Source organism: Physeter macrocephalus, chromosome 1 (genome assembly GCF_002837175.3).
Source record: "Physeter macrocephalus isolate SW-GA chromosome 1, ASM283717v5, whole genome shotgun sequence".
NCBI lineage: Eukaryota > Metazoa > Chordata > Mammalia > Artiodactyla > Physeteridae > Physeter > Physeter macrocephalus.
Genome location: NC_041214.2, coordinates 34285859 through 34304172, shown reverse-complemented (window position 1 = coordinate 34304172; position 18314 = coordinate 34285859). Strand labels below are relative to the sequence as shown.

General features: G+C 48.0%; 1 protein-coding gene across 5 annotated transcripts in view; it reads left to right on the top strand.

Annotated features, from left to right (window-relative positions):
- The window catches only part of LOC102976367 (inhibitor of carbonic anhydrase), a 59071-nt gene extending 42523 nt beyond the window's left edge, over window positions 1-16548 (top strand). For all 5 annotated transcript variants that reach the window (XM_028489676.1, XM_028489694.1, XM_055089072.1 and 2 more), the window contains 7 exons: window positions 1073-1129; window positions 3763-3918; window positions 6789-6930; window positions 12958-13022; window positions 13662-13846; window positions 15326-15512; window positions 16340-16548. In XM_028489676.1, the coding sequence (XP_028345477.1) occupies window positions 1073-1129; window positions 3763-3918; window positions 6789-6930; window positions 12958-13022; window positions 13662-13846; window positions 15326-15512; window positions 16340-16374 (827 nt within the window). In that variant the 3' untranslated portion in view covers window positions 16375-16548. The remainder of the gene's footprint in view (window positions 1-1072; window positions 1130-3762; window positions 3919-6788; window positions 6931-12957; window positions 13023-13661; window positions 13847-15325; window positions 15513-16339) is intronic.
- Window positions 16549-18314: the final 1766 nt, after the last annotated feature.

Genomic DNA, 18314 nt, shown 5'->3' with positions numbered 1-18314 from the left:
AGCTGTTATCTGGAGTGTGGGGAGCTAGTAGATAACATCTATCTTCCCCAGAGTCAGAACCAGTTAAGATGTAGATGCGGAATTTAGGCAGAAGGAAATCAAACTAAAACCTTTATTACTGGAAGAGTGATATTGGAGGGCATGGCATAGAGCTAGCCATGGGGCTTGTCAAATTGTCCTTGAGTTAGAGTCACCCGCCAATTCAGGAGGACAGGTCTGCTGGCAGACCGCCTGCTGAGGGCAGAGAGAAAACACATTCTGTCACAGATGAGATCGAAACCACCCTCTCCCCGTTCTCTCCAACAAAGGAAGAGCCACAGATGCCTAGATCCTTCTTCCAAATTTACTAATCCAAAATTCGCTCACCCAAGCTGCACTGGGACATTGAGGGATGGGGCCACAAGGTCACGGTCTTTGTGGGGATCCATCCACCTGGAAAAATAAAGCCAGGGGAGAAGAGGATTTCACCACTATTTGTTAAACGCCTCATCTGCTATGCAGTGAGTGAGAAACCATACGTTATCCTTCAAAACAAAACAACTCTGTGAAGTAAATAGTGGTATCTCCATTTTACAGGTATAAAAACTAAGGCTTGGGGAAGTTGAATGATGTGTCCAAGGTAGAATAAAGACTGCAACCAGGTCTTTCTGACCCATGGGCTGGATCCTTCCCCTCCAACACAGCATGGCTACAAGGATTGTCTACACAGCCCAGAGCTCTGAAGGGAAGCATGTCCATATGCCTAGAATCACACAGCAAATCGAAAGGATCTCTGTCAAGGTCTTCAGTGGCTTCTGTTCCCCACCCCACCCCCTTCAATGAGCATCTCATTTTCTTTCTCTGTAATTCCCCGAGTGTTGGGCATGTTCTGGGATGGAACCTAATGTTCCAGTGGCAAAGGTCAGGAGAGAGGAGGTGAAATAGGACCGCAGGATCTCCGCTTGTTGATGGCCAATGACAAACTGCTTAGCTAGCGTTTCTCATTTTATTCTTGACTATTGAGACTGAGAAAGTCAGGACTTGAGTAATGTGAGAATTTAATGACCTGTACCTCAATTCTTTTTCTTTTTAGTGTCTCAAGATGGCAAAGAGCAGCTTGGGTCTAAGTGTGTGAACACACCTGTGGAAGGTGAGTCAGAATCAGTAACACTGGGGCTCAAAGGTAAAGGCCTGTTGTCAGGGAGGGGGTGAGGAAAGCCTTACAAATAAACCCAAGTCACTAGAGTTGTTAAACAAAAAAGAGAGAGAGAGAGAGAGCTGACAGTGCGGCAGTCCATCGCGAAGGAGCAAGTCCGTCGTGGGGCATGTCACAGGGGACAGAGGGCTCCTACTCTCTCTGCTCAGCAGTCCTCTAGAACACGGGCATCGCTGGCCGCATCACGTAGATGGGAAAGTGAGGCTCAGGGACGGCGTGACTTGCCCAGGGCCACACAGCGGGAAGTGGCTGCCCCTGGGTTTGAGCAGAGGCGCCGTGACTGGAACCCCCCTGCCCTTCCTGACCCACCACAGCGCTCCGTGTCACATACTGCCACCCGTCTCTGCACCGGGGCAGGAGCCCGTTCCTGACACTTCTGGGGCCCAGTGGATGCCTCAGAGGAGGAGGAGGGGAGTCATAGATGCTGCTACTGAAGATGAGGAGGATGAAAATGAAATCAACCCTTTAGCTTTTAGTGGCTGGCTTTGAATAGCTGGGGAGTTGACCTCCTCTTCAGAATAGGAGACCAGGTGACAAGTTTTCTTGTTCTGTGTCTGTCCCTGAGGTACCTAGTCTTGGGCCTTGGCTAGAGCAGTGGTTCTCTAGGCAGTGTGGTGTCTGGACCAGCAGCATCAGCGTCGCCTGAGAACTTGTTAGATGTGAGCGTTCTTGAGTCTGACCACAGGTCTGCTGGGGTCCAGGATGGGGCCGCTGCTCTGTGTTTTAACAAGCCCTCGGGATGATTCTGATGCATATTAAGCTTTGAAAACCATTGTGATGGAGGATCTTGAGATGAAAACAAGTGCTCACCTGGGTTTGGAATTTCTTATGAGACAGGAGAGCTGCAGGAGGTGGGCGGGCACACAAGCTTGGGGTCATGAGGCCCTGCACCGCCTGCCTTCACAAAAGCCTCAGGGGTGCAAAGCCGCTCACCCTGCGGCAGCTGCCCTTTGTTTGCAGCAGGACCCCAGCCCTGGGATAAACTGTCCCTCTTCCCTCTCTGCTTTCATGGCTTTCTGTCTTCTCTGAATTGGATCTGTATCCTCAACTCTAAGGGCCGGCATTTCGTTGTTCTGACTATAAAATACGTAAAGTCAGAAAGAATTCTAATTGATTCACAAGTGATTGAAATTTCCAGGAACTGCAGTGATATACAAATGTAGGTCAATGAGGATGCTTAGAAGACGGTTCAGGGTGATGGAGAAAGTTAGATTGGAGTAGAGATGGAGAGGGGTTAATCCCAAAGCCACATACACACACACCAGATGACAATAAATAATGCCATTTGTGCAGAAATTGTTACAGCTCAAGAAAGGCACTGTAACAGTATTTGGCCACCAGAATGGCGTAATAGAACCCAGTCTGATAGGCAAGAGGTTGCGGTGCCCTCAGGAGAATCTGCTTCACCAAGAAAGGGGCTCTGGTACTTCTTCTGCCATAAGCAACATGGCTGGAAACCTATCCATGTAACCTCCCCTTCCCATTCCTAACGTACAGTGTGCTCATATTAGCATTACTGTTACCATTTCACTGAGGAGAAATTTAGGATCCTAGATGCTAAGCGACTTGTCTGAGATCATTTAGTAATTGGTGAGGCAGGTCTTCCACTGCCATGTTGATTCCCAACTTTTCCAGGCATGAATATACAGACACCTCAACCACAACAGCAAGAAAGGGTGTGTGTGTTGGGGGTGGTGGGAGTGGTGGTGGAGAACCACATTACCCATGATTCCAGTCTCTAAATTCAGCCTTGCAGTTTAGGCCTTACTACTCAACAAGCAGGATTCTGTTACACTCTACTGCAATAGGAATACATCAAGTATCAATGGTGTTCCCATAACAATCAGGAACAAGACAAGAATGCCCACACCCACCAAAGATATTTGACATTATTTTGTAAGTGAATGCAGAAAGATAAGAAAACGATTTAAAAAAATTTGGGGGAAAGGAAGAGATTAAATTGTCCTTGTTAGAAAATGGTATTATTATAAACCTAGAAAATCAGAGACTTGACTTTAAAAAAGAAGTCATTAGAGCTCTTTCTTTTGGACTTCTGTTCAACAGAAATATTTAAACAGGTGCACACTCCATACAAAGATTTATTTAGATAAGTGATTTTTAATAGGGAAAAATGGGTCACAACTTAAATGCCCACCAGTAGGGGGATTATAAAACACTGTACTTCTATACAGTGGACATAACTTAGATTCAACTAATAAATAGAATGAGACAGCCATATGTATTTCTACTGAATCAAAAAGGTATATCATTGAGGAGGAATAAAGCACTGGCAGAAAAGAATGCACTGGCAGGATACTGTTGAAAAAGTATGAAGTGTGTGTGTAAATATGTGTGAGTGTATGCCTGTAGACATATCTGGAGAGCAGTAGAGTCACTCTGTTTGGCTGAGTACCTAACATGATGGTTACTGAGAGGGTCTGCTAGAGCGAGGTGAGGGCTTCAAGCTGTTCCCCCTCCCCTGGGAGAGTGGCAGGCAGCAGCTCTGCAGTACATTTTGGGAGGTCCCTGGAGGTATTGAAATTGCATCTTGGTATCTCTGTTGCAAGGTTATTACGTCGTGGCAGTGGTCAAGAAGTCAGATGCTGACCTCACCTGGAACTCTCTGCGAGGCAAGAAGTCCTGCCACACTGCAGTTGGCACTTCTGCAGGCTGGAACATCCCGATGGGTTTCATATACAACCAAACTGGGTCCTGTAAATTTGGTAAGTGCGCTCCGAGCGGTGGTGCGGCAGCCCCTTCCTTGGGCCTGTGCCTGTGTAGGGGAGAAATTCAGTTCAATGAATGGCATAAGTGGATGGTGTGGACAAGGGCTGGACAGCCATGTGGGTGAGCTTCACCTCTCCTTAGCAGGACTCCTCTTTCTCCTCGCGCATTGCTTCTGAGGGGAGTGGTTTGGCCCAAAGGGCAGATCTCAGGGAAATACACTACTCTTTATGTCTTTCAAATCTGGCTCAGGGAAGAGGCCTGGGTTGCAAATCAAGAGTGGGGCGTAGGGGTGCGCATGTGATATGCGTGTGTGTGTATGTGTTGTTTTCCCACACAAACTGAATTGGCTGCTTTCCTAATGGAAAACCTTACACCAGTAAGTCTTTGAGCGCTTTAGCTTTCACTTTCACCCTCACCTCTCTTAAATTTCCATATGAGTCATTTCAGCAACGCTCTTGCCAATACCTGAAAGGCTCCTGCTCCCCTGCTTTCCCCAGCCATCTGACAAATCCGAGCCCCGCAGGAACCCCATCACCCGCTCTCTTGGCCCTCTGCGCCTGACCAGCTGAACACAGCTGGAGAATGTCGCAGGGCAGAGCAGTTCATTCCATGGAGATTCTCCAGCTGCTGACCCCAGCGCCCCCTGCCCTGCCCTGGCGCACACGAGTACCCCCACTGTTCCTCTGCTCCACACCCACACTTCCCAATAATTATCCTAATGTCCTAGTTGTCTGTACACTTCCATCCCACGCTTACCTACCTATCACCCTTTCTGAGCACATGATCTCATCTGCGCCTGCAAGAGATACTTCAAACCCCCAGGAAGGTTCCCATCAACACCCCACCGCCAAAGCTGGGGGCTCCTGCTGGCTGCACCTGCTCAGCCTCCCTCTACAACGCAGCCCGTCCTCCTACCTGCACTTGGCTGTGGGCCCTGCCTCGCCCCTCCCCAGAGCTGCACCCTCAGTTACTACCTCTTCCTCTGGTATGTCCAACAATTTCTTTCAGCATGTGAATGCACCCAGTGTCTTCCACCTTTAAAAAGCCTCCCTCTCCCCACATTCCCCTCCAGCTCCTGCCTTCTCTTTCTCCCCTTTATGGCCAGACCTCTTAAAATCATGGTCTCAGCCACTCACCCCACTCACGGCTGCACTCCCTGCCCTCTGGCTCCTCCACCTGGTTCCACAGGGAGAACTGGGACCTCCATGTTGCTCATCTGGAAGGATGGGCTCCTGTCTGTGCTTCCATGACCTTTCCTGCTTCAGATCACCTTTAACCACCATCTCCTGGCTTTTGTGAAAACACACTGGCTTCTTTTTTCTCCTACCCCTACAAAGTCCCTTTCCCAACCTGGTTAATAAACGTTTGAGTTGCTTAAAGCAACTTTTTTCCCCACTCTAAACTCAACCCCCAAGCCCTCACATGCATGCCTATAGCCTAGATGACGATCTAAACAAACGTTATACGTACAAAGCTAGGCACATAGCAAGCACTAGATAAATGTTTGCTGCTGTACTGTCATTGTGTCTATATGCTGATAACTATCAAGTTTTTGTCCCTGGCACAGATCTCTCCTTGATCTCCAAACCTATGTATATTGAACTGCTTGTTCGACATTATCTTGTCCAGTATTTCAAAAAGTACATTAAACTCAACCTGTACAACATGGAATGCATCACCTCTGCCGAGCCTGGTCCTGCTCCAGAGCTGCCTAGCTTGGTGGAGGCCCCCCACAGTCCATCCTCTGGCCCCAGCTGGGAATGAATCTGCCATCCACCACACACCTGTCCATCACCAGTGATACCAGCTTCTCCTCCTTCCACGTAGCTCCTCCCTCCCCTTTGTGCTACTTCAAGCTGCCCTCATGTCCCCTGGACCCCTGCAGTAGCCTGCTGCCTGCACCCCACATCTGTCCTGGCTCACCCTGCTGCTAGACCCCTGGCCCAACATTGTCTAAAGCCCGTCAGAGGCTCCCCATTTCTCTACGAATAAAGAACAAAATGTACACAAAGGTGTAAAATATCACATGTGGTCTGGACCCTGACCCCTCCCACTCACTGGACCACTGGGTGGTCCAGGCCCAATGGCCTCCATTAAGCTCTCTGTGCTGTTTGCCCCCTCCCCCAACCCCTGCCCTAGGCCTTTGCAGATGCTGCTTCCTGTCTGGAAAACTCGTCTCTTTGCCCTTCACTTGGGTAATTCCTATTCATTCTTCATCTCTCCACTTGAGGCCTCTCCCTGACTCCCAGGTCTGCACCAGGTTCCTTTATCTGTAGCCGTGGAACCATGTTCTTTTTCCCAGAGCACGGTGGGGAAACACGATGATGGGGAAACATGAATTCACTGGCGTGGTTACTTGAGTCGTGACTGTCACCACAGAAACTTGGGGTCCAGGAGGGCGGGGCTTGTGTGGTTTCCTCACCACAGTGCCCTGGGGCTCAGCACAGGGGTGGGCAGCTGGGCCTCTTGAGCCCCTTCCTGGCCTTCGAGTCATGATGGCAGACCTTGTAAAGATGGACAAGGGCAGTAGAGATCAGAAAGCATACAGGACAGCTTCAACCACCCAGGACTTCCAATTTTGTCCACTGTCTTAGGGTTAAACCTGTGTCCACCTGTCTGCGCCACTGACCTATGCCGGGACTTCTGTGATCTCAAAGACCCTTGTCCCAGCTTCAGCCAGGCCCCCTTTACTTTGCTTCAGCTGCAACCTTTATTTTTTTAATTCCATAAGGTTCTTGTTTCTAATCATATGGTACTAAATACCTGAGTGTGTCTTTATGTCACTCAGGCAATTTTAGGAACAAAGTCTGAGGCTTTCTTGCCAACACAGGCAGGAAGAGCTGACCTCTCGTGTCCTCCTGCACAGATGAATTCTTCAGTCAAAGCTGTGCCCCTGGGTCTGATCCAGCGTCCAGTCTCTGTGCCCTGTGCAAAGGCAGCGGCACGCCAGCCCACACGTGTGCTCCCAACAGCCAGGAGGGGTACTACGGCTCGAGTGGGGCGCTCAGGCAAGTAGCATCTGTCCACCACCTTTCGCTTTGGCACCAGCCCGGTGAACTTCCTGCCCTTTCACCTTTCTCATCATCCCACCATCTGGGTGCTGCATTTAGGAGGAGCCAGAATTAGAGAACAGAACTGCAGATTCCCAGGGGCCCCGAGGACTCAAGCCCGGCCCCTTTCTGGAGCACTCTTGGGCAGAGCCGGCGGACTCAGGGCACCTGGGGAGAGGCAAGACTGATGGACACAGGTCACAACCCTGCTTCTACTTTTGATCTATTCTTCTCTGTGACTGTGGACAAGTCACAGGATCTTTCAGAGCCCCGGTTTAAGATCAAAGGAAGGACACCGGCTACATGCTTCTTACACCTGGTTGAAGAGTATGTTTAAAAACACATATTCCTGGGCTCCTCCATCCATTCAAGAAATATTTATTGAGCACCTAGTATGTGGCAGGCACTGTTCGAAGTAGAGAGGTTAGAGCAACAGCAAGACACACGGCCTCTGAGTCTCGTGGGGAGAGTAAGACAATAAACACATAAAGCACAATCACTTCCTGACTGTGATAAGTGCTGGGGGGGGTGACCAAGGGGGGTGATATGGCAGTGACTCAGGGACAATCTTAGAAAAGGTGGTCAGGGAAGGCCTCAGGATCAGAGGGGCCATGTGAACTGAGGGTTAAATGTTGAGAGGAAATCAGGCCTGAGAAAATCTGGAGAAGAGTAATCCAGGAAGAAGGAACAGCAAGGACAAAGGCTGGGGCTGGACAGATGATGCCATATTTGAGGCCAGAGAAGGCCCCAGAGTAGAGCATTGGGAGGGAGGGGATCAGGTGAGGGAGGAGGCTGGAGCTGCAGGCATTGGCTGTCTGGGTGCCTTGTGGGCCTGGCTAAGGAGGTAGAGTTAATTCTCAGTATGAAGGGCACCCTGTGGAGTTAGGGTGGTGTGGAGAACGCGTGAGCCTCCAGAAAGGAGCCTTCTATTCATCACACCGCCAGACTGCTTGGTCCCTCCCTCTCCAAAGTTTTGTCACTTTCATAAGCCGTACATAAATAACATATTTTCACAGATCCCACTACAAAAATATATGCTGAACATTAAACCTAGGCGAAAATAGTTGAACTTCTCTTTACACTGGGAAGGACGTTGGTATTAGGGTCCATGGTCCCATTTTGGTATGATTACAGTAGAATCACAGAGACCTAGAATTCTGTCCTCGGAGTTCTAGCCAGAACCACGGAAGCTCCAAAGTGAAGACGAGCACACGTAGAACAATCTTAGCTCTAGACACCTCATTCTGCCCGCCAACACCTGCCTGCCTTTGCACTCCTTCTAGCTTCCCGGCTCCACCATTCCTACTGACCTGAGGTCCGTTGATCCTGTTCACACCCACCCTCATGTCCTTTTCTCCCTCCGGATGCAGCATACATTCCACAGCGAACCGTGATAATTATTCCCCTGGGCACATCCTCAAATGCCGGTCATCTCTCCTGGCTGAACCTCGACCTGGGTTGGGTGCAACATTCTACTTCGGTGCCAGCGCCTCCAGGCTGACTGGCCTCCCTTTAAAGTAAGGCGAACCCAGCTCAGATGAGCCAGAAGTCTCTAGTCCGTTACTACCCCATGCTCCTACAAGACCATTCCATACTCTTTCCTCTCCTCAATCCTCCAACACTTCTTCCTCTATCTGTCACACCTGTGTTTCCTATTTCACCTGAGAAAACTGAAGCAATCAAAAGAGAAACTCCACAACGTCCCACTGCCACATGTGCCGAGTGCTGGCGTGTGTGCGCCCCCCTGGACGCTGCCCTCCCTCCTTTTACTGGGCAGGTGCAGGCCGTCTCCTCGCCGAGCCCAGCCCTGCACCTGCAGTGATTGTCTCCCGGCAGGCAGCCCGCTCAAGGGCGTTGCCCCAGCGCTCCTCCCCCTCTTTCTCCTGTGTTCTCGCATCTTACTCTCTACGGGATCATTTCCATCAGCATACAAACATGCTGCTGTTTTCTCATCTTAAACATAAAGAAATAAGTAAAACTTCTCTTGATCTCACTTTCCTCTGCAGCAGCTTTCCATTTCTCTCCTCTTTACAACAAAATTCCTTGAAGGAGGATATTTTAATGTCCTTGCTCGGTTCACTTTCTCTCCTTTCAAGCTCCCCAAAGCCTAGTTTAAGAATCTGTTCACCTCCCCCACCCCAACCAGTGGAGTTGGTTTTATTATTGTATTTAAATTATCTACAGAAAACATTCCTCCTTACTGTTGGCACGTGAGAAGACTACTCCCACCACACCTCCCCACTCCCCACCTCCCAACGCCCCTCCCCCGTACACCACCACCCACCACGCAGCTGAAACTGCACTTTTAAATTGCCAGGGACCTCTGTGTTGCTAAATAAATCCAAAGCCCAGATCACTGACACCACCGATCTCTTCCCCCCCGCCGCTTGCATACATTTTCTTCCCTGGCTTCAGGACCCCACACTTTCTTGGATTCTCCCCTCCCTCTCCTGTTACTGCATCTCGGCCTCTTTGCTGGCTCTACCTCATTCTCCAACCTGTACAAGTTGGCGTGCCCCAGGGCTCCAGCCTTGGTCTTCCCTCTTCATGCTCAGACCTTGGTGGTTTTATCTAGTCTCGATCTATCTATATGCTGACAATTCCCAAATTTATGTTCCTGTTCAGACATCTCTTCAAAACTCCAGATGAAACTCCAAACGCATATATCCAACTGCCTCCTGGGCATGTCCACTTGGATTTCTAATCACCAGGTCAAGTTTAAATGTCCCAAGCTGACCTTCTGGAATTCACACACTCCCACCCAAACCAGTACCTCCTGAGGTCTTCGCCATCTCAGTTAAAGGCAACTCCGTTTTTCCTTTAGGAAAAAGTCAAAGCCTTGTTGTGTGATAACCGTGTCTACTCTCTCTCTCTCTCAAACCCCATGTCTGGGTCATCATCAAATCATGTCAGCTCTGCCTGCAAAGGGTAATGAGAATTGTCCTCATCGCCCATCTCCAGTGATACCACCTTGATCTAAACCACCATCATCTCTCCCTGGATTATAACCCCCAACAGATCTCCATGCATCTGTCCTATCCTCCTCCCCCACTCTCGTTGCTGTGTTGTCTCAACACAGCAACGAGTGTGATTCTGTTTAAACATAAGTCAGAGCATCACGTTTCTCTGCTTAAATCCCCCCAGTAATATCCCATATAACTCAGAGTAAAAGTCAGGGTCCTTCTTTGACCTGTGTGGCTCCTTTGTGATCTGGGAAGGCTCTGTGTGACCTCATCTCCTACATCTTTCCCCTTGCTGTCTCTGGTCCATCTGTGATCTTGGCATCACAGCTGTTCCTTGAAGATATCAGGCACACTCCTGCCTCAGGGCCTTTGCACTTGCTCTTACCCCCATCTGGAGTGCTCCTCCTTCTCATAGCATCATGGCTAGTTCCCTCATTTCCTTTAAGATTTCTCAGGGAAGTCTTTCCTGGCCACTCTCTGATTTCACACACATACCCTTGCCAGTATTTCATATCCGCCTTTCTTGCTTTATGTTTTCTTTAGCACTTTTCACTCTCTAGAATACTATCCATTTTATCTGCTGATCTTGGTTCACATCTTTTTTCTTTAATAAAGTGAATAAGGACTTTGGTTGCAAGTGAAAACACCCATGTGGACCATTTTAAGTCAAGGGCATATTTTAACAGGTGCTGTGGGAGCTTCCTCCTTGTAAGGGCTGAGACCTGAGCCTCAGGAGTAGCCAAGATACTTTAAGGCGAGGGTTGCCAGGTAAAATTCAGGTCATCCAGTTAAATTAGAATTCCAGATAAATGATGAATGAATTTTTAGCACTCTGCTTCTCCTCTCTCTCTCTGCACATCTGCCTCATTTCTCTTTCCCCACAGGGTGGTTTTCTCTGTTTCTCAGTCTACACAGAGGGAATGTCTGTGATCAGCAGCCCCAGCATTGTTACAGGTCTTCAGTTATAAAGAAGCAAACACAGACCATAACATATTAGTCCCAGGTCCCAGGACATAGGATTGTCAGCCCAGTTCAGGTGAAAGCTTCCTGCTCACATAACTCATGCCGTGAAGTTGCATTGTGAAGTTCCAGCTGCCTCCGCTGTGACCAGATGGATTAAAGCGGATGGGGAGGGGGAGTCAGTACTCAGAAAAAGCAGTAAATCTTGGTAGACCAAACAAGAGCCAAGAATTTAAAAATAAAATTATACAAAGAGAATTTTGTTTTCTTAGATATAAAAATCATATTATAATACTACTTAATACGGTAATGCTGTGATCAATACAGGCTGGTTTATGTGAAAAATGACAAATAAATCAGTGGAAGAGAAAAAATTTCCGAGACAGGTACATGGACATACTATATTTAGTCTAAAACAAAGATGACATTTCAGATCACTGGGGAAGGGATGAACTTGAGAGATCAAATAAAATGAGTACAGTGAACTGGCTCCTGGATCTGGTGACCCGGGCGGTAGGAGATTCAATACTGAGTCAGTCCCCTAAGATGACTGGCAAGGGTCAGAGAGTCATGTGCAGGGGTGCTGATGGCAAGTGCCACGATCCTTTCACGTGGTTGGATGAGTCCCGGAGAGAGGCCCATTGCTAAGGGCAGTGCGGGGTCAAGGCAGGGCTTATTGTTTGTTTTTACAAGCAGTGTGGAAGCTGATGAGAAGAATGAAGAGGGTTATAGAAGAGAAACAGGATGACTACAGTGGAAAGTGCCTGAGCGGGTGAGGTGCAGACCACCCAGGGAGGAGACTTTTGCTGGAGGGAGACCTTCCCTCCTCCTTTGTCCCTGGAGGGCAGGAGAGTGCTGGAGCCTTGGGCTGCCAGATTAGGCAGAAGGATGCTGAAAGGAAGCCCACGTGATGATTTCTGTGTTTCCTCCGGGAAGCCAAAGCACATGTCAGAGTGTGAGTGTTGGGTAGGGGTGTGTGGAGAGACAGAGGTTTACAGGAAGTGGGCAACGTTTTGGAGTCCATGCTCTATAGAGCTGAGGGGCTGCTGTCTCAAGCTCTATAGAGCGGGCGGGGGGGCGGTGGTCACTGTTTCACACTTGAGCACAAATCAGAATCTCCCAGAGAGCTTGTTAAAACACAGATGGCTGGACCCCACCCCCAGAATTCCTGAGCCGGTAGGTCTGGGGTGGGGCCCGAGAACGTGCATTTCTAACGAGCTGATGCTGCCGGTCCAGCCCACACTTGGAGAATCACAGATCTAGAGTAGAGAAGGGACAACAGGAATGCCCAGGTGAAGTTAACGATCCGGGAAGCTCTGGTTTACCTCACTGCCGAGGTGCAGACACACCTGAGGCAGACGATCAGGCTCCTTCAGGACTGAGATTTGTACTGGCCAGGGTGGAGGGCGTGGTGCTGAAGCAAGGAAATAGAGCAAGATGGAAAATTGAACGGAGTAGCTGAGCCTAGCTAATGATAGAGGGACCCTAAGATTAGGAGAGAGAGAGAACTGGATCAATTCCAACTGATTGAATATCACAAAACTGAATTTTAATGCGCTCAACATTTCTCACAAAGAATGCACCTTAAACACAGAGAAACATTTTTCCGGGGATTAAGCATGAAAAATATGATGCACATTAACTTTTGTTAAGGCTGAGTAGACATATGGATGTGATAGGACTCCTTCAGAATCACGTCTTCCATGCTGATTTTAATCTCTGATGTGTGTTTTGATCCAACCAGAGAATCATCCTTGGATATCCCTATTAATAGGAGAACACAAGCATCTCTTATGGAGAAACCGATCATTGTTTAAAACAAGGAACCAAACAATAGGTATCTACAATAGAATCTAAATAAGCAGACTTCTTTTTTCCATGACATTTCCCCTTGAGTCCCCAGGGACAGCAGGCATCACAGTAGCGTGTGTGGCGTAAGTGGGCCATGTCAGATGTGCCCAGTGGCCCGGGGTAGGGCTGGGAGCTCCCACTGGTTCCCTCTTGGAGCCTCTCCCTCCCACTGCTGTGAGTCCTCCTTGCTGACCTGACCCTCTCTGTGCAGGTGTCTGGTTGAGAAGGGAGACGTGGCCTTTGTGAAGTATCCCACGGTCCTGCAGAACACTGACGGTATGAGCCTATGCTGTCCTTTCCTCTCTCAGAAAACTCAAGAGTTCTTCCTGGGGTATCACTCCCCAGATGGGCAAGGGGGGAAGTTTATTAACCCCATCAGACTCTGGTGACTTTGGTCCTAACCTTTTTTATTTAGGGAATGAGAAAATTCTTCAAGTCTGGGCAGACTTGACAGGGTTGGTTATCACACTGGTCTTGAACTCAACTGACAAACACACAGCTGCTGCAGTCCATATGAGCACATCTGGCTGTCTTGATTTTTAGGCATTCTTTATACGTTCTGGATACAAGTTTTTGTCAGCTATGTGTATTACAAATATCTTGTCCCTCTCTGAAAAGGCTTGCCTTTCACTTTCTTGATGATGTCTTTTGATAAACATTCTTCATTTTAGTATGGTTCAATGCATCAATCTTCTCCTTTCTGCCTAGTGCTTTTCAGGTCTGTTGAAGAAATCTTTGCCTTTAATAAAATCTATGAGTTTATGAATGTTTCTCTTCTGCTTTATTGTAAAGGCTTTATTGTTCTTTTGTGCCTCTGTGATTCTCCCAGGCACTGGTGGTCGGTCACACCCCCCATTGAGGGTGCCTTGACCAAAGCTGTCAACTGTGGCCCGTCCACCTCCTCTCTCTCCCCAGGAAAGAACCCTGAAGCCTGGGCGAAGGATCTGAAGCAGGAGGACTTCCAGCTGCTGTGCCTCGATGGCACCAGGAAGCCTGTGACCGAGGCTCAGAGCTGCCACCTGGCCATAGTCCCAAGTCATGCTGTGGTCTCAAGGAAAGATAAGGCGGATTTTGTCCGCAGAATGCTCTTCAACCAACAGGTGTGGGAATTCAGTCCTCATCGCCCAGACAAATGCTTAGGTTACTTGCAGAGCTGCACAGGCACACCCCAGCCCAGTCGCACGCTCTTTCTCCCTCGGCAGTGGGCCCTGACTCTGATGAAAGCGGAAGGCTGGCGGCTGTGCTCACTTCTTGCTCTGGGGCTGTCTAGGATATCACAGTGGACTGGAAGAGTCCCAGACGCATGGGTATCTCAAGCGTCTCCCGGAGACTCACTTGACTCTCTAAGCAGAGTCGTGGTACATCTTGGGCTTGTTCTGTCACAGAAATAAGGGAGTTGGCCCAGTGGCCTTCACAGTAGGCTGGGCTACATGTGGAAAAGGCAGAACGGAGGTTACTCTGTGTGACCTAGGGAGGATCCCAGTGTGTTTCCTGGACCTGGGCAGGCTGAGACTGTTTTGGGCTTCGTGAAAGTCGAAGAGCCAACATTCAGACAACTCATGACCTCTACAGGCAGCCAACAAGGGATGACCCGATGGAGTAGTGGCTGTCTGAATCAGATGATCTTAAGGAAACCCAAAGCCTTGTCTGCCTTTTGCCCTAGCACACCCCATTCCTGGAGGAGCCCCAAATGAGTAATACATATCTTAGCACATGCTGCCCACACATCCCAGTTAAAAGGTGATGACCCAGGGACAGGTGGAAATACAGAGGCTCTTGGTCATGGACTTTTGAAGGGATGGGTCCCACACAGGGCGAGCTGCCGCCTGGGCTACAAGGAAAGTGGACAAAAGAAGGGAGGGAGGGGCAGGAAGCGGGGGAGGGACAGGGTCAGTGCCTGGGGCAGGTCCAGAGAACAGAAGAGGCAGGGTAGCAAGGGCTCCGGCCACAGGAAGACATGGAAGGATGAGCCAGAGAGTTGAAAACATCCCGCAGTGATTGGTTGGGAGAGTGATATAGCTGTGAACTTGGAGCTCTTTCTATTTATTTAGCAGGTGCTTTACATACATCGTCTCAGTATTTAGCGTAATTACCTCCATATACAAATGAGTAAACTGAGGTTCACTGAGCCCTGTCAAGAATTTTCTTGGGCTTCCCTGGTGGCGCAGTGCTTGAGAGTCCGCCTGCCGATGCAGGGGACACGGGTTCGTGCCCCGGTCCGGGAAGATCCCACGTGCCGCGGAGCGGCTGGGCCCCTGAGCCATGGCCGCTGGGCCTGCGCGTCCGGAGCCTGCGCTCCGCAACGGGAGAGGTCACAACAGTGAGAGGCCCGCGTACCGCAAAAAAAAAAAAAAAGAATTTTCTTAAAGTCACTCGGCAGGAGAAGCTAGGGCCTGGATTTGAACCCAGAGGCCATGCTTTGTGCCATTTTACTATGGTACCTCCTAAGCTGTCTCTGTGTCCCAGGTTTCCCAGGGCCTGGAGCTGAGAAGTCCAGCAGGCTCGGGGCTTCTGAGGCAGAACACAGCTCCGTGCTGCCCGGTGCTGATGGTCACTCGCTGTCTGTCTGTCTAACCCAGGAGCTCTTTGGAAGAAACGGGTTTGAATACATGATGTTCCAGCTGTTCAAATCCTCAACAAAGGATCTGCTCTTCAGCGATGATACAGAATGTTTGGCTAACCTTCAAGACAGAACAACTTATCAAAAATACTTAGGGCCAGAGTATCTTCAGGCTATTGCTAACATGAGACAGTGCTCACCCTCTGGTGAGTAGAATAAACACCAAGGAGCAATAACGTGGGGGTCAAGGTAAACATGTTTGTCTTAAGGACGACGGAGTGCCAAGCCTGGGCCAGTACGAATAGTTCACAAAGATTAGGAAGGCTTGCTCCTGGCCCTGCAGGGGGATTCAGGCTTACCAGGGAGGCAGTCAATTAGGCCACAGTATAAGACACTAACTGAAAAGGCCAAATCATTTGAAGGAGCCAGAGAGTGCAACAGAACTGAAGATCATTTGGAAATTGAACTTGCTTACATGTATAGTTCCATTTTTTGGCAATAGAATGAAAATGTCTGTGTGTGGGAGCACTTCAGTGTAGGGAGGAGGTTGGAAATGACACATACATACCACTCATAGTGGACCAATTTTCAAAGATTTTAAATAAAATGTATAATTAATATTAATAGAAACAAGTGTTGTTAGCCTAAGCAGGCCACTTCTACATATATACTTATGTAGAAGTGGCACTAAGTAAGTCATTTCTCTCTATTTCTATGTACTATAGACATGGCATAGCTGCCTCAAAAAAAAATAAGTTGGAGAAATAAAATTAGAGCTGGAATAATCAAATTATTGGGAGTGTGCCTGAATTTTTGTTAAATTATATCATGTGTTAGAGACGTGGAGAGTAGGAGGAGAGGAAAATGTAGATGTTTAAGGATAGCACTGACATCAGTTAGAGGAGAGAGAGAGAGAGATTTTTTTAAAAAAATCTTCATTACCTACCATTTACTTTTAGAAAATAGGAACAGCATCGTACTTAATAAGCACAGGCAGTACCTGACGGTCTTTCTCTTATGTTACCTCTCACAGAACTTCTGGATGCCTGCACATTCCATGGAAATTAAAAATTGATCAAAGTGGGCAACCGCAGAGATGCTCAGAGCCTGCAAATCCAGTGGGGCCACATTCTCACTTGTCTGCATGGTGGGTCTGCGTTAACATCAGTTAATCTTTATAACTGTGTCCTGTAACTGATGCAAAAAATAAAATGAATAAAAATTATTGTGTCTTTCAGAAAACTTCATGAAATTTTCTCAGATTTTGGCAGGGGCAGGGGTAGAAAATGGTTTGTTTATACTAGAATTGTGCTTCTGAATTTAGTATGTATTAAATTATATCTTTTTTTAGACCTCTACCAGGCTAGCTCAACTTCCCTCCCTATTGTTTGATGATTTTACCCAAGAGTCAACTCACTTAAATAGAATTTAAGCAATAAATCTGTCTGAAGGGAGTCTGAGTGTGCAAAAAAAGCATTAGTGTGTGCAGTATCAAGGACTTACATAATGAAAATAAAGGATAAGGAATGAGTTTATGCATTTTAAAAATATATTTGAGCATTTAAAATCCATAATGACAAGCGGAATCAAACTCCTGATCAGATTAATTGAAAAATATGAAAATTACCCCAAAAATCTCATCCTACTATCCTTTAGCAGTAAATTTCCTAGAAGTGTGATTTACATTCATTTAAGTCAGTTTCTTATCAGAGATTTTGCCTTATCTATTAATACCATGATTCCAGCCTATGGTAGTGCCTCAATAAATGCTGCATGGGAACCCAAGTTATATATTGTGAAGTGTCAGTTTGGTGTGTGCTTCTGCCTGTGAATGAGTAACCAGTACAGGATTTGCTGTCCTTCCATAAACAACTAAAAAACTGGAAAAAATACGTGAAACAAATGTTCTCAAACATTGGGCTATAACAGTGCAGGATTGTGATCCTTGAAAGAAGGAAAAGAAAAGAGGTGTGCAGAGTGATTACCTTACTTTTTCTTTAGAGGAAATTTCCAGATCACGGCAAAGGGAGCAGGAACCCAAGAAAGCCCATCACACTGAGTTGAGGAAACAGAGATAGGAGTTTGGGGAAGCCAGAGTGACTGGAATTTGTATACAGAGAGATCTATACAGGAGTCTCCTTGAAATGTTTGGCAAAATACTAATCTGCTTGTGTGTAGAATGAAACTGAAGTCCGTCAGGCTAGGCAAAGAATGACTGTGAGAGACCCATAGCTGAACAATGCCCAGGGCTCCCACGGGGCCAGGAGTCAATCACGTTCCTACCAACCAGTGTGAAGAGACCTCACTGAACACCTAAGCTTTTCTCTGAAGGCAGCTGGGGCTGAAATAGCTGTAGACTAAGGGCTGCTCCATAACTGCCCTTACTGAGAGTGACACTAGCCTTGGTGAGATCAAGCAGATCGGCAAGTCACCTGACTGCCCTCTAAAATAAACCTCAATACTCACTAAAGGAATACAACAAAATCTAAATATTCAACAGTGTGGCATGCATAATATCCAGCGTCAGATACAAAGATTACCAGATGTGCAAAGAAGCACAAAATGTGACCCAGAGTCATCAGAAAAATCAACCAGTAGAAACCACAGAGATGATGGTATTCAGACAATTAACTTTAAACAGTTGTTATAAACAGGCACAAGGATTTAAATGAAAACATGAAGAGAATTCCCTGGCGGTCCAATAGTTAGGACTTGGAGCTTTCACTGCCAAGGGCCCGGGTTCCATCCCTGGTTGGGGAACTAACATCCCACAAGCCACGTGGCCAAAAATACATACATACATACATACATGAACATAACAAAGTAAAAAGTGTAAGGTTTTAAAAAGAACCAGTGCGGGCTTTCCTGGTGGCGCAGTGGTTGCGCGTCCGCCTGCCGATGCAGGGGAACCGGGTTCGCGCCCCGGTCTGGGAGGATCCCACATGCCACGCAGCGGCTGGGCCCGTGAGCCATGGCCGCTGAGCCTGCGCGTCCGGAGCCTGTGCTCC